We start from the raw sequence: 16,239 nt of genomic DNA on the forward strand, positions 1-16,239 counted from the left end.
GAACTAAATTATTATTATTATTTTATTTTTCTTGCCTATAGTGAAAAAAATATTATATATATATATATATATATATATATATTTAAATAATTGAATATACAATTAGGGAATATTAATTTATTAATATTACTAATTACTAAGAATAAGTATATTAATTACTAACTAAATTAAAAAGAAAAGAAAAAAAAGAGAAGGAAAATACTAAAGCCCATAAGGCAAAGCCTTAAACAAAACTAAAGAAAGAAAAAAAAAGGCTGAAGGCTAAAAAGCCTCAACAGAACAAAAAGGGCTAAAACGTGCATTCAGCAGAAGGATTAGAAGTGTTACACGATAAACTGAAACAGAGCACTACGAAACAGAGGCAACGACTCAGTCAACAAAGAAAAAAAATGTAGGGTTCTTTACAAATCACTTATTCGTGAATTCAGGTATATAAAATTTCCTATTGTCAATTACCCTAAGTAGTAATAGGTAAGAATTGAATAGTTAATTCCCTTCTTTCTTTATATCAACAGTAAAGTTCCGTGTTTAGGTGCAAAACTTTAAAATTAATTAAAATACACTGATTGTTGTAGAAACGATTGTTTGACGGGTGTCAATTGGATTGGGGCCTACGTATTGGCTCGAGAAGTTTTGAGGTGAGTTTATATAACCCTTTACTAAAGTGGTTTAACTCCCAAAAGCACGCATACAAGGTGTTTGATGAATTGATTAAAAGGATTTATATTTACTTAATTGGAGTGGGTGAGTACCTATTAGCTTAGAATTATTTTAGTGCATAAATTGTATACATCAAAAGATTCTACGATACTTAGTTACTCCAATGAACATGCATGTCCTATTGATAAATACCATGTCTTTGGCGTATTTTCTTGTAATGCAGAACTCTTGAATGAATGCAATTGGGTGGCAGTACTTCTTGCAACATCTATCAATAAATTAATATAAATATTGCAAAAATTAGAAATTCCCAAAAGCTTGTACTTTGATTCATTATTTGAAGGTGTAGAGCTGTTACGTTGCTGCGTGCGTGTTGTGGAGACAGTAAATTCTCATATTTTTGTGTAATTTTTATAGGCCATTTTCATATGGAAAAAAAAAGGAAGAAAATTTCATGAAGAAGCAAGAATCTTTAGAAATACTTTTGAATGTTTATTTCATTCTTATGCCATACCTTACGTTTAAGGATTCCAAAATGAGTATGTTTGAAAGATTTAGACTTGAAAAGTCACAAGAAGAAGTTTTAGAAAGAAAAGATTTTTGGGAGTATCCTTTATTCTGAGAAGGGGTCATCGTCGAGGCCGAGGGTCCTGACCAAGGCGTTGACTTCCTGAAACTACTTGTGCCAAAGTAGGGAGCATACGAGCCGAGGGTCTCGTTGCTGAGAATTTACTTAGCCATGCTAAGGTATGATACATGAGCGCTGAGAACCATGAAGCGAGTGGCACCTCGTGGATTGGGCCTATTCGATCAGGTTGGGATCGAACCCGTGCCGATCACACGGTGACTGAGACAGAATTAAGTCAGGATAGTTGGAACTCCCAAAGTATAAAGTGAAGTATTTTTTTTAAAAAAAAAGAAAAAGAGAAGAATTTCTTTTAGAATATTCATAAATTGCTATTATGCAATTATTTTAGAATTATTCTTATAAGCTTTATGTTTTACATACATTTAGAACCTTTGCTCGTAATGTATATGTTATTAAAGTTTCTCCCCCTGTTGTTGAGACTCACTGAGTACAGTGGATGGAACTGACGTTCTCTTTTGGGAACCTACGTTGGTCTGCGGTACAACGTAAGAACCGGATTTGCAGGCGAGCAGGCTACGAGTTAGGATTTCATTCCCTTTCATTGCTATTGGTGAGCTCCGCTTTTGTTCGTAGAGTATTCCTTAGAGTCATCTTTATTTAGTTATTTCTTTGTTTACTTAGAGAACTGTCCAGGAAATTTCATGTCCCGAGCAGTGCGTCAGTTTATCAGTAGAAGCTTCATAGACATAGTCATTGGGTTGAGATTCAGATGTTATTTTATAATAACTTAGCAGTAATTCAGTAGTTACTACTAATAAAGCTTTGGAGTTGATTTATTTAAATATTTGAATTAATCAAAAGTATTTGGTTAGAATATTGCTTTGTTGCATATAAGGTTTGGAGTTATAATAGGTTTGATAAGCAGAGATGGTTCGCTCGGTCATATTTAGTGATCGAGTGCCGGTCTCGACTTGTTCAGAAAATGGGTCGTGACAAACTTGGTATCAGAGCCTCAGGTTTATGGAGTCCTAGGGGTCTATGAAGCTGTGTTAGTAGGGTCTTGTTTATGTGTATGAAGCGCGCCATACTTATAAACATGAGGCTACAAGCATTTAGGAAAAGTCTCTTTTTTTTATAATTTAGATCGTGCAATAGAGTCTACCTCTAAAGAATTATCTAATTTATTCATTTCTCCAAAACTCGCAGAAATGGCTCGTACTCGCAACTCTGACACCGATACTCAGGATGTTGCTCAAGAAACTATCGCTACTATTGTGGCTCAAGGTAGAACTAAGAAGGCTTCGACTCAGAAAAGGAGGGGAAAATCCACAAAGGGAGTCCAAATACCCCGGGTTGAACGAGAAGAAGGGGTGGAGCATGATGATTTAGCACCGCCCCCAACAGCAGCCCCGGCTCAGGCAACTATATCTCTCGAGGTGGGTCAAATGTTTAATGCTGTCAACAGTGCTATGGAGATGTTTAAAGCCTTTATGGCCAACCAGAACGAGAGAAGAGATGAGATTCCACCTCAATCAAATAGACAGAGTAATTCTGAGTCCTCAAGAGTGAATGAATTTTTAAAGTTGAGTCCTCCAGTGTTTCGTGGTTCGATAGTTGATGAAGATCCGATATTGTGGCTGGAGGGTGTCAAGAAAGCCCTCCGAGTGATGAAAGCATTTGATGATGAAGCTGTGGAGCTAGCTGCTTACCAGCTTAGAGATGTGGCCGGTGCTTGGTTTGAGATGTGGGAAAAGGAAAGAGATGAAGATGATGGTCCGCCTACTTGGGAAGAATTTGAAGAGGCCTTCATGGCTAACTTTATCCCAGAAGAGGATAGGGAAGCTAAGGCTACAGAGTTTGAACAGCTCAAGCAAGGGAATAAAAGTGTGCAAGAGTACTATATGGAATTCATAAGGTTAGCTAAGCATGCTCCTCACATGGTTAAGACTGAAAAAGCAAAGATTCACAGGTTTGTTGGCGGTTTAGCTTACCACATTAAGAATACGACATCAGCTGCAGCAGTAGAGATGGAAGCCTTCTCCTCTGTTGTGGGATTTGCCAAGCACTTAGAGAAAGACAGATAACTAAAGAGAGAAGAAAAAGAGCATAACAAGAAAGCCCGTACAACGGGCAGATTTAATGGTACATCCAGCGGAGGCGGAAGGGATTCCTCTAATAAGGAGTCATTAGCACCAACTCAGTTCAGTCATCAGTCAGGTGGTGGGTCTTCCTTCATACGTACTCAGAGTAATGGAAATCAGTCTCGCCAGAATCAGAATTTTAGGACATCATCCTCACATAGCCAGAGTCATGCTGAGCAACATTCACACCAGCAAAGTCTTTGTGGAACATGTAAGCGGCAACATTCAGGTCAGTGCAAGCTCAGGTTTCATGGTTGCTACCATTGTGGAGACATTGGTCATATAAAGGCCAACTGCCCAAAGTTGCAACGTAATTTCAGTGGTAGATCAACTCGTCCTTCTAGTTCCTCAGCTACTGCAGTTGCACCACCTCAGGCTCGTGGTTCTCATAATCAGTCCGGGCATGGAGCAGGCAGAGGTGCAGACCGAGTTACTTAGGGAGGGGGACAACCCCGTTTGTTTGCTACACTTGATCGTCAGAGTGCATAGGCATCTGCAGAAGTTATTACAGGTATACTTTTAGTCTGCTCACATAATTCTTATGCCATAATGGATCCAGGTTCAACATTTTCATATGTGACTCCATACCTTGCAATTAACCTCGGACTAGAACCTGAACAACTTAGTAAGCCATTCCTAGTATCTACTCCAGTTGGCGAGTCAGTGAAAGTCACCAGAGTCTATAGAGGCTGTATAGTTTCAGTCCAAGGTCGCAACACCAAAGCCGATCTCATAGAGTTAGAAATGGTGGATTTTGATGTGATCATGGGTATGGATTGGTTGTCTTCCTGCTATGCCATGTTAGATTGTCATGCCAAGATAGCCAGGTTCCAATTTCCAAATGAAGAAGTCCTACAGTGGAAGGGTAGTTCAGCATCGCTTGTAGGTAAGTTTATTTCTTATCTTAAGGCACAACGAATGATCGGTAAGGGGTGTCTCGCCTATTTGGCTCACATTATTAATCCAGAATCAGAACCACCAGCTCTTCAGTCAGTGCCAATTGTTAGAGAATTTCCAGAAGTTTTCCCAAATGACCTTCCCGGACTTCCTCCCGAAAGAATCATAGACTTCGGCATTGATCTCATGCCAGGCACTCAGCCCATATCTATACCTCCCTATAGGATGACTCCAACAGAACTTAATGAATTGAGAGAACAGTTGAAAGACCTTCTTGACAAGGGCTTCATCAGGCCGAGTGTTTCACCGTGGGGTGCCCCGGTCCTGTTTGTCAAAAAGAAAGATGGGTCTCTCAGAATGTGTGTCGACTATCGGCAGTTGAATAAAGTTACCATTAAGAACAAGTACCCACTACCAAGAATTGATGATTTATTTGATCAACTTCAGGGTGCAAAGTACTTTTCAAAAATAGACTTGAGGTCGGGATACCATCAGTTGAGAATCAGAAAAGAGGATATATCTAAAACAGCCTTTAGAACTCGCTACGGGCATTATGAATTTCTAGTGATGTCCTTCGGGTTGACAAATGCTCCAGCTGCATTCATGGACCTCATGAATAGAATTTTCAAGCCATTCCTGGATACCTTTATTATTGTGTTTATAGATGATATTTTGGTGTACTCTAAGAGCAAGGAAGATCATGCAGAACACCTCAAAATAGCCTTGCAGACCTTGAAGGAGAATGAGCTTTATGCCAAGTTTTCGAAATGTGAGTTCTGGTTGCAGTCAATGGCATTCTTAGGCCACGTGGTATCTAGTGAAGGAATAAAAGTAGACCCTCAGAAGACAGAAGCAGTCAAGAACTGGCCTAGGCCGACAACGCCAGCCGAAATTAGGAGTTTCTTGGGGTTAGCTGGCTACTATAGAAGGTTTGTAGAGGGGTTTTCCTTACTTGCAGCTCCATTAACTAAGTTGACTCAGAAAACAGTTAAGTTCCAATGGTCAGATGCTTATGAGCAGAGTTTTCAAGAGTTAAAGAAGAGGTTGACCACTGCACCTGTGTTAACCTTGCCGACAGGTTCGGGTGGGTTCACAGTGTATTGTGATGCCTCCAGAGTGGGCCTTGGTTGTGTTCTTATGCAAAATGGAAAAGTTATTGCTTATGCTTCCAGGCAGTTAAAGAATCATGAAAAGAACTACCCCACACACGACTTAGAGCTCGCAGCAGTGGTGTTTACATTAAAGATATGGCGACATTACCTTTATGGCGAGCATTCTGAAGTGTTTACAGATCACAAAAGCCTCCAGTACATTTTCAACCAAAAAGAACTAAATTTGAGGCAGAGAAGGTGGCTTGAGATATTGAAAGATTATGACATCAATATCCTTTATTACCCGGGCAAAGCTAATGTGGTAGCAGATGCACTTAGTAGGAAGTCAATGGGTGTCTTGGCCCATCTTGCAGTACAAAGGCGATCTTTGGGTCGAGAAATCCAAAAACTAGCAAATGATAGAATTAGATTGGATGAGACCGAAGAAGGAGATATAACTGCTTATGCCTTAGCGCAATCCTCCCTTGTTGTACATGTTAAGGCTAAGCAAGACGAAGATCCGTACTTAGTGAAATTAAAAGAAGGAGTCAGAAGCAAAGAAATCACTACTTTCACTTTAGGAAGTGACGGAGTTTTGAAGTTGAATGATCGGTTATGTGTGCCTGATGTAGATGGTCTTAGGAAGGCCATAATGGAGGAAGCTCACAGTTCGAGGTACTCTATCCACCCAGGTGCTACCAAAATGTATCTAGATTTGAAAGAGTTGTATTGGTGGAAAGGCATAAAGAAACAAGTAGCAGATCACGTGGCTAAATGTTTAAATTGCCAGCAAGTCAAAGCCGGGCATCAGAGGCCTGGTGGCCTGGCTCAAGACATAGAGATACCACAGTGGAAGTGGGAGATGATTAATATGGATTTCGTAGTAGGTCTACCTCGCACATACCGTAAACATGATTCAATTTGGGTTATTGTAGACCGACTCACAAAGTTCGCACATTTCCTACCAGTAAAGACGACAGATTCTGCAGAGCAGTATGCGCAGTTGTACATCAAAGAAATAGTCCGATTGCATGGTACTCCAGTTTCAATCATATCGGACAGAGGCCCTCAGTTCACAGCGCATTTTTGGCAGGCATTTCAGAAAAGATTAGGTACCAAGGTCAATTTAAGCACCGCTTTTCATCCACAGACCGATGGCCAGGCAGAAATGACCATTAAGACTCTCGAAGATATGATGCGTGCCTGTGTTATAGATTTGGAGGTAATTGGGATGATCACTTGCCACTTATAGAATTTGCTTACAATAATAGCTATCAGGCCAGCATTGGTATGGCTCCTTATGAAGCGTTGTATGGGCGGAGATGTAGGTCTCTGGTGGGTTGGTTTGAACCAGAGAGGTGTCGTTGATTGGTCCAAAGTTTGTTTGTGAGGCCTTGGAGAAAGTCAGCTAATTAGAGAAAGACTTAAAGCGGCTCAGAGTCGTCAAAAGTCTTATTCCGACAAGAGGCATCGTGAGTTAGAGTTCATGATTGGTGATAAGGTGTTTTTGAAAGTTTCACCGATGAAAGGAGTTATGAGGTTTGGTAAGAAAGGGAAACTTAGCCCTAGATTTATCGGACCTTATGAAATTCTAGAAAAGAAAGGAAATGTGTCTTATAAGCTAGCGCTACCCGTTGAGTTGTCCTTCTGTTCATCCTGTCTTTCATGTGTCTATGCTTAGAAAGTACATCCATGATGAGTCGCATATAATACCTGTCGATACCATAGAAATTAAGGAAGGCCTGACTTATGAAGAGGTACCTATAGAAATTCTCGATAGACAAGTAAGAAAGTTGAGAACAAAAGATATAACATCGGTAAAAGTTTTGTGGAGTAATCATGATTCAAAAGATGCTACGTGGGAGGTCGAGGAAGATATGAGGAAGAAGTATCCTTATTTATTTGAGTAACAAGGTATGTGAACCTAGGTTTGACTTGACATTTATATTTCGTGTATTAAACACAAGTTAGCAAGTGTTTATGTCATTCCTAGATTATATTTAGTTGTTGTAGTGATTTAGTTTACGCTAGAGTATATTTAATTCATTAAGGTGATTTACTTATGCTAAAGTTGTTGTGCTTTAGATTCTTGTTAGTTATTGTGGTACCTCCTTGCCGGAGTGTGAGTAATTGATTTATGAGTTGTGTATGGTGCCTATGAACGACATGTTATGGTATATTTGGTTGTTGTTGGTGTATTTGTGGTGTTTGTGACAGAGATATTTTTTTGGATAATCCAATTTACAAGGGAAACTATGCCGAAATTTTTAAAAATTTAGGGAGTTAGCCAAAATTTTGAGTCCCTTGGAAGAATGAGTAGTGCTAAGAGGACCTAAGGGATAATTGTTAGCTTAAGGATAAGGCCCTAGCAACATTCGAGAACGAATGTTTTTAAGGAGGGAAGATTGTAACACTCCTCAAATTTATAAAAGTTTCAAGACACGCTAATTATAGAACTAAATTATTATTATTATTTTATTTTTCTTTCATATAGTGAAAAAATATTATATATATATATTTAAATAATTGAATATACAATTAGGGAATATTAATTTATTAATATTACTAATTACTAAGAATAAGTATATTAATTACTAACTAAATTAAAAAGAAAAGAAAAAAAAGAGAAGGAAAATACTAAAGCCCATAAGGCAAAGCCTTAAACAAAACTAAAGAAAGAAAAAAAAAGGCTGAAGGCTAAAAAGCCTCAACAGAACAAAAAGGGCTAAAACGTGCATTCAGCAGAAGGATTAGAAGTGTTACACGATAAACTGAAACAGAGCACTACGAAACAGAGGCAGCGACTCAGTCAACGAAGAAAAAAAATCTAGGGTTCTTTACAAATCACTTATTCGTGAATTCAGGTATATAAAATTTCCTATTGTCAATTACCCTAAGTAGTAATAGGTAGGAATTGAATAGTTAATTCCCTTCTTTCTTTATATCAACAGTAAAGTTCCATGTTTAGGTGCAAAACTTTAAAATTAATTAAAATACACTGATTGTTGTAGAAACGATTGTTTGACGGGTGTCAATTGGATTGGAGCCTATGTATTGGCTCGAGAAGTTTTGAGGTGAGTTTATATAACTCTTTACTAAAGTGGTTTAACTCCCAAAAGCACGCATACAAGGTGTTTGATGAATTGATTAAAAGGATTTATATTTACTTAATTGGAGTGGGTGAGTACCTATTAGCTTAGAATTAGTTTAGTGCATAAATTGTATACATCAAAAGATTCTACGATACTTAGTTACTCCAATGAACATGCATGTCCTATAGATAAATACCATGTCTTTGGCGTATTTTCTTGTAATGCAGAACTCTTGAATGAGTGCAATTGGGTGGCAGTACTTCTTGCAACATCTATCAATAAATTAATATAAATATTGCAAAAACTAGAAATTCCCAAAAGCTTGTACTTTGATTCATTATTTGAAGGTGTAGAGCTGTTACGTTGTTGCGTGCGTGTTGTGGAGACAGTAAATTCTCATATTTTTGTGTAATTTTTATAGGCCATTTTCATATGGAAAAAAAAAGGAAGAAAATTTCATGAAGAAGCAAGAATCTTTAGAAATACTTTTGAATGTTTATTTCATTCTTATGCCATACCTTACGTTTAAGGATTCCAAAATGAGTATGTTTGAAAGATTTAGACTTGAAAAGTCACAAGAAGAAGTTTTAGAAAGAAAAGATTTTTGGGAGTATCCTTTATTCTGAGAAGGGGTCATCGTCTAGGCTAAGGGTCCTGACCAAGACGCTGACTTCCTGAAACTACTTGTGCCAAAGTAGGGAGCATACGAGCCGAGGGTCTCGTTGCTGAGAATTTACTTAGTCATGCTAAGGTATGATACATGAGCGCTGAGAACCATGAAGCGAGTGACACCTCGTGGATTGGGCCTATTCGATCAGGTTGGGATCGAAACCGTGCCGATCACACGGTGACTGAGACAGAATTAAGTCAGGATAGTTGGAACTCCCAAAGTATAAAGTGAAGTATTTTTTTTAAAGAAAGAAAAAGAGAAGAATTTCTTTGAGAATATTCATAAATTGCTATTATGCAATTATTTTAGAATTATTCTTATAAGCTTTATGTTTTACATGCATTTAGAACCTTTGCTCGTAATGTATATGTTATTAAAGTTTCTCCCCCTGTTGTTGAGACTCACTGAGTACAGTGGATGGAACTGACGTTCTCTTTTGGGAACCTACGTTGGTCTGCGGTACAACGTAGGAACCGGATTTGCAGGCGAGCAGGCTACGAGTTAGGATTTCCTTCCCTTTCATTGCTATTGGTGAGCTCCGCTTTTGTTCGTGGAGTATTCCTTAGAGTCATCTTTATTTAGTTATTTCTTTGTTTACTTAGAGAACTGTCCAGGAAATTTCATGTCCCGAGCAGTGCGTCAGTTTATCAGTAGAGGCTTCATAGACATAGTCATTGGGTTGAGATTCAGATGTTATTTTATAATAACTTAGCAGTAATTCAGTAGTTACTACTAATAAAGCTTTGGAGTTGATTTATTTAAATATTTGAATTAATCAAAAGTATTTGGTTAGAATATTGCTTTGTTGCATATAAAGTTTGGAGTTATAATAGGTTTGATAAGCAGAGATGGTTCGCTCGGTCATGTTTAGTGATCGAGTGCCGGTCTCGACTTGTTCAGAAAATGGGTCGTGACATCTTGGTTTGCAAACAATCTCCTGAGTCATAATAAGCACTCAGTTGATTGTTGTCTTGTGCAGGCATTAGCAGTCCCAAACCTGGAGCCTCTTTTAAGTACCTTGCTACTCTAAGAGTTGCTTCCATGTGAGACACTTTTGGACAGTGCATGTATTGGCTTAGCACTTGAACTACAAATGCCAAGTCTGGCCTGGTCATGGTTAGGTACAAGAGTGTGCCCACTAGTCTTTGATATCCCCCTGGGTCTTTAAGGAGCTAATCTACACAGTCCTTGTCACTTCCTATATGTTTGTCATATTCTTCATATGTCAGTTTTTGATTTAGTTCAAGTGGAGTGCCAACATGGCTTTTCTCCCCCTAACCCAGATTCAGAGATAAATTTCAGGGCATACTTTCTCTAGTACATTATAATACCTTCACTTGATCTTGCAAACTCAATGCCAAGAAAGAACTTTAACTCACCTAGGTCTTTCATCTTAATTGATTATGTAGGCCTTCCCTTGTTTGACCGAGTAGTGAAGAATTATTTCCTGTGATAAGAAGATCATCCACATATACTAGGATAACCACTAGATCACTGGCTGCTTTCTTTGTCAACAAGGAGTAGTCAAAATGACTTTGTTGAAAGCCCATCTACAGCAATGACTCAATAAGTTTCTTGTTCCACTGTCTTGGTACTTCTTTGAGCCCATACAGTGACTTGTAACTTTACAAACCTTCAATGACTCCCCCTATCTGGTAAATCCCTCAGGAACTTGCATATAAACTTCCTCTAGTAGGTCACCATTGAGGAAAGAATTGTGAACATCCATTTGGTATATCAGCCAGTGCTTAGCTCTAGGTAGAGCATCTACTATCCTGATAGTCACCATCTTAGCTACAGGGGATAAGGTCTCTGTGTAGTCAAGACCTTCCCTCTAACTATAGCCTTTAGAAACCAACCGAGCTTTATACCTTTCTACTTCCCCTGAAGCCATGTACTTAACGTTAAAGATCCACTTGCATCCAATTGGGACCTTGCCAGGTGGTAGATCAACTATACTCTAAATATTGTTGTCTTCCAAAGCAACTATCTCAAACTGCATAGCCTGTATTCATTTTGGATAAGTCGAGGCTTCCTTAAATTTCTTTGCCTCTGACACAGCTAAGAAAACTGAGAGTGCATGCATATAAGCTGGTTTGAGTCTGTTATAAGAGACATAAGAAGACAAAGGGTAGGAGAAATGTTGTTTTGAGCCTTTGGTCACATAGTCCTGCAGCCATAATGGTGGTCTGCTTGGTCTAGAAGATCTCCTGAACTCTGGAGAATAAGGTGCAACAAGAGAAGTTTGTGTAGTGGACAACTGCTTAGTATCAATTTTATGGGCCTCTGTGGAGTGTGCAAGGAACTCTATATGAAGGGTAGTAGCAGGTGACTCCAGGTGATGAGTTTGAATAGTTGGTGACTCGGGAGGAAGAGGTGAAACACCTGGAGCCTGCCTGGTATCATCCATTACAGCAGGAGACAGAAGATCCAGAATTAGAAAGATAGGAGTACCTGCTGCCTTCATGTGTTTGAAGGGGAATATATCTTCTTGGAAAACCATATGCCCTCACAAGGAAGGTATGATAATGGAGATGATATAATCTGTAACCTTTTTGAGTAGAGGAATGCCCCATGAATACAGTAGGTATAGCTCTAGAAGCAAATTTGTCCACAACCTTAGGAGTAGCAACATAGCTCAGGAAGCCAAATACTTTTAGATGAGATAGTGAGGGAGCATGAGAATATAGTACTTTAAATGGTGCTTTGTCTGCAATAACTTGTGAGGGCAATCTGTTGAGGCACACTCTCCCTAGAATCTCAAGGGTATAGCAGCTTGAAATCTGAGGGACCTGGCCATATTTAGAATAGTCTTGTGCTTTCTCTCAGCTACTCCATTTTGATGTGGAGTATATGCACAAGTACTTTGATGCTTAATACCAGAGTCAGACATCAAAGCTCTAAACTCATTACTGAAGAACTCACCTCCCTTATTTGTTCTTAGTAGTTTAACAGAGCTGGAAAAGACATTCTTTACTTTATTCACAAACTCTCTCAGCACAACTATAGTGTTTAGAAACAGTCAGAAACACGCAGGTGTACTAGGTAAAATCATCTACAATTGTAACAAAAACCTCTTACTATTATATGTTGGAACCCTATAGGGCCCCAGACATCATAATGTACTAGCTCAAAAGCAGAATGTGACACGGTAGAACTCAATTGAAAAGGCAGCTTTGTTTGTTTAGCAAGAAGACATACAATACAATATGAATGATCACAGTTTTTCAATTGTCTCAATGACTCATGCTTTCTTATTACATCAATTGGGGCATGGCCTAGCCTCATGTGCCACACTAAACTAGAATCAGAGGCCTTAATACACCTACTAGTTGTAAAATAACTCTTATTAACTACCTTTAACTGCATTATTTCCTGACTTAGCTGAAGTAAGTAGTGGACTCTGCTGCCTTGGATTTCCTTGTAGAATTTAAAGCCCCAGCTCCTCCATACGAATCCCCTTCATCTGATCACTCTATAGGTCCTAAAATATACAGAAGTCAGGGAAGAAAGCTACTAGGCACTGCAATTCCTTGGTAAGCTTAGACACTGACAACAGGTTATATTTGAAATCATGTATGTACAGTACATTACTAATATCTTGATTGTTAAACATAGATGATCTCCCTGTATGTGTAATTAGTGTTACATCTCTCGTAGGTAAATGTACTTTGCTTCTTTTAGATATTGGAACTAACCGGCAAGTTTTTAACAATTGCGTGTAGAAATCATATGGTTATTAATGGAATGAGAATAATGATAAGCAATAAATAATAATAAATGGCACTAAATGTAAATAGAGAGAATGATTCACCCAATATTGAATGAGGTGGATAGTTCCTCTTTCTGATAATGATGTAAGACAAACGACTATGGGAATATTTGAGACTTTCTCGGATCTGATGTGAAAAGTGTAGAATAAACAATGAATCAAATCTCTTTGGAAAGGCAATATTTGTATTTTTCTCGAAAGTCAACTTTTCAAGAGAGTTCTTATCAAAATTCATAATCCCCCCCCCCCTTTACCTTCTCTCTACCTTTTTATTTATATGGGACACGCTTCTAATCTGACCTAAAGTACAAGTACAGAGAATATTCAATGGACTATTTTCCCAAATATCTTATTACAAAACTAGCTGTTACTTTTAACTTAAACATCTGACCTCGGCCATAACCAACAGCTCGACAGTAAGTTCCATTAATCTTTCATTCGACCTCGGCCTAATCACTTCTTAGTAATTTCTCCTCGTGCTGGATTACCTTAGTCAGATTTTTGACCCATACAGTTAGTTCCTCCGCCTAGTGAGGTTGTTTTTTGGACGACCTCGATGGGCAGACTTCGCTAGTTGCAACTTGAGAAATTTTGGCAGACAGGTTGAATAGTAATGTTTATGGGGAGGTGATGATATGGAACTTCACTAGCCACATCCGACCGTTACGTCAGTTTAGAATGACATCATAACATCATGCTTCATTATGGCGCATGTTCCTAATACGTTACGTCATTTCCCGTTCCCGTACCATTTCGAAATTAGTGTAGCGATGCTTTGCATCCTTGATTAGGGTACCAGTTTTTTTATAAATAGGGATGAGAACCTCCCATTTGGTTTGCTACATTTTCAAGCATTCGAATCTTCAGGCTTTTCTTTCTTCTTCATAGAACTCTTGCATCCCTGTTTCTTCCTTGCTTTCAGCAACTTTCGCCATTATTACCTCTTTTGCATTTGTAATTCCTCCACATATATGTAACAAAAAATGGATAGTGCATCTTCTAACCCTGAGGGGACTTTTGACCCGGTTCCATTGTTAGTGGACATGCCCCCTCACGATAAAGGGGAAACCATTGTTGTAGAGGATGAAAGCTTCCATATTGTGGATGAAATAATCCCTCGCTCAGAGAAGGCTATATCGGACTTCTCAAAGCGGTCTGAAGATGATCCTGAGACCGTTGTATATGAGATAGACATGGAGGCCCTTGTAGAATTTAGGGCTAAATTACGAATCCTGGCCCATATCGACCTTATCCCGACCGGTCATGATGTGGTACATATTCATCGCCCTAGATACTGCACATTCTACGCGTATCTGTTCCTTGTGGGCTATTCGCTTCCTCTTCCTTCATTGGTGGAGGACTTTTGCCATTATTATGGGGTATACCCAGCCCAGTTTTCCCCTTACATTTATAAACTCATTCTCATGTTGACGAAGTACGCAGAACTAGCCAACCGCGGGATCTCTCTCCGCTATCTACTACACTTCTATGCACCCAGTTTCCATAGAGGGACGTTGTTACATCTCCGTCATCGTAGAGGCAAGAGTTTGGTGGTGAAAATGGACGATAAGGCCAATCGTCAATTCTGGTTTAACTTTTTCTACGTCAAGACCGAGGACATAGTGAGGAATACTAACGATTTTCCTGAGGCATGGAACTTTGCTCGTAAGTACTGATCGTTTATTTTGCTTATTTCGGTAGTAGCGTGATTGCTCCATTTTTATGTATGTATATATTTTTTGTTCAGCCGAGAAAGAGCCCCTTTTGTTGTTTACAGACATCCATAATTAGGTTAGCCAGGTTTTGCCTCGTACAGTAGGGATCCGTGAGTGAACAACCTTTTTCAAGAAGTTTGGTCCCAAGCCTTCGACGACTAGTGAGTTTTCAGTTGTTTCGATATTTGGGTCGCTGTATCTTTTCCTTTTTGAATTATGGGTAGTCGACCTAACCTTTTGTTTTCGGTGTTAGGTCAGAGAGCTTCGAGAAGGGCGAGGGCTCCTACTCTGGCATTTCTCCAATCAAGTACTACTACGGGTTCCGTTCTTATTGCAGTTGTGGATAGGCCTACCCAACAAACCACTTCTTCTCAACTCCAGGTATTGACTAGTTCTAGCCGACCATCGGCGGCTCCCGTGGCAGAGACCCCGGCTTCTCCTTTGGTGCACTTGATAGATGAGTCATCGCAAAATGATGGAGACTTCGTTCCTCGTAAAAGAAGAATGGTGGATGTGGGCGAAGAACTACCCGAGCAGTAGACTCTTCGAGTGATTACCATGAGTCGACCACTACCGTGTTGGAGAGTGATGCCATCCCACCTGAGATGCTGCTGTCCGAGGCTGTTGGTGCTGTGTTAGTGAGCGAGCCCTTGTCCTCGAAGCCGGTCGGTGTTTCTTCATCGGCCGAGGATAGAGCAAAAGATGTTGTCGAGGACGATTACGAGACCAGTTTTGATATTGACCCCGAGGAGGTGCGGAGGTGTAATGAGGGATTTACTCGGGCGGAGATGAGGCTGGAGGGGTCTTCTCGTACTATTGTGATCCCCATGGACCGCGACCTCTTAGTAGACACGGAGGACACAGTCCCTTCTTTGGGTCCTCTTTATTCTAATACGGAAGGCAGGACCTTGGCGACGTTCGATGATGTCGCCCTGTCGACGGGCATAGCCGGCCTCGCCTTGAGGGTAAGCTTTTCGATCTTCCGGGTTTCTATGCCTTGTATCTTTTCTTCCCCTCCTTTTTCTTTTTAGACTAACTCTTTGTGTTCCTCTACTTTGTATGCTTTAGTTGTGATGATTTTGATTTTGGCCATGACTGAGGTGGATCAATGTTAATTCGAATGAGGTCGAGTGCAAGTTAATTCGAACGAGGTCAAATGCCACTTTAATTAATTCGAACAAGGTCGAATGTCACTTTAATTAATTCGAAAAAGACTGAATGTAGTTAATTCAAATGAGGTCGAATGTGAGTTAATCCAAACAAGGTTGAATGTCACTTTAATTAATTCGAACGAGGTCGAATGTGAGTTTATTCGAATGAGGTCGAATGTCACTTTAATTAATTCAAACAAGGTCGAATGTGATGCATCATTATTTCAATGAATGCAGGCTAACTTCCTATACATGTGCTTTGCTTGTATAAATTTGGAGAAATTTACATGTTTTCCAGGCTGGCATTCCAGTCCAAGTCTAATTTTCTAAGCTGGCATTCCAGTCCCAGTCTATCTAGTCCCTTCATTAGTCGACCTGGAGAAGTATTGAGAGGTTGAGCAAAGAACTGATCGGTCTGCACCTTCATCTATTCGTACTTTAACTTGAAACGTCCTCTTTGT

The 16,239-nt window shown here is 39.5% G+C and overlaps 2 protein-coding genes across 2 annotated transcripts; one reads left to right on the forward strand and one right to left on the reverse strand.

Annotated features, from left to right (window-relative positions):
- The first annotated feature begins 2,457 nt into the window (after nucleotides 1–2,457).
- On the forward strand, nucleotides 2,458–3,828 carry LOC138885506 (uncharacterized). Its single transcript, XM_070166459.1, has 3 exons — nucleotides 2,458–3,022; nucleotides 3,077–3,218; nucleotides 3,384–3,828. Exons 1-3 carry the CDS (start codon nucleotides 2,458–2,460, stop codon nucleotides 3,826–3,828), a joined length of 1,152 nt encoding a protein of 383 aa, XP_070022560.1.
- A 6,484-nt stretch (nucleotides 3,829–10,312) lies between these two features.
- LOC138885507 (uncharacterized) lies at nucleotides 10,313–13,847 on the reverse strand. The gene is made up of 7 exons (XM_070166460.1): nucleotides 13,804–13,847; nucleotides 11,933–12,097; nucleotides 11,191–11,536; nucleotides 11,012–11,100; nucleotides 10,813–10,915; nucleotides 10,616–10,690; nucleotides 10,313–10,414 (listed from the first exon to the last, which is right to left on the reverse strand). The coding sequence occupies exons 1-7, from the start codon at nucleotides 13,845–13,847 to the stop codon at nucleotides 10,313–10,315; spliced, it is 924 nt and encodes a 307-aa protein (XP_070022561.1).
- Between the last annotated feature and the right edge of the window lie 2,392 nt (nucleotides 13,848–16,239).

The sequence above is a fragment of the Nicotiana sylvestris genome, chromosome 2, assembly GCF_000393655.2.
Source record: "Nicotiana sylvestris chromosome 2, ASM39365v2, whole genome shotgun sequence".
Lineage (NCBI taxonomy): Eukaryota > Viridiplantae > Streptophyta > Magnoliopsida > Solanales > Solanaceae > Nicotiana > Nicotiana sylvestris.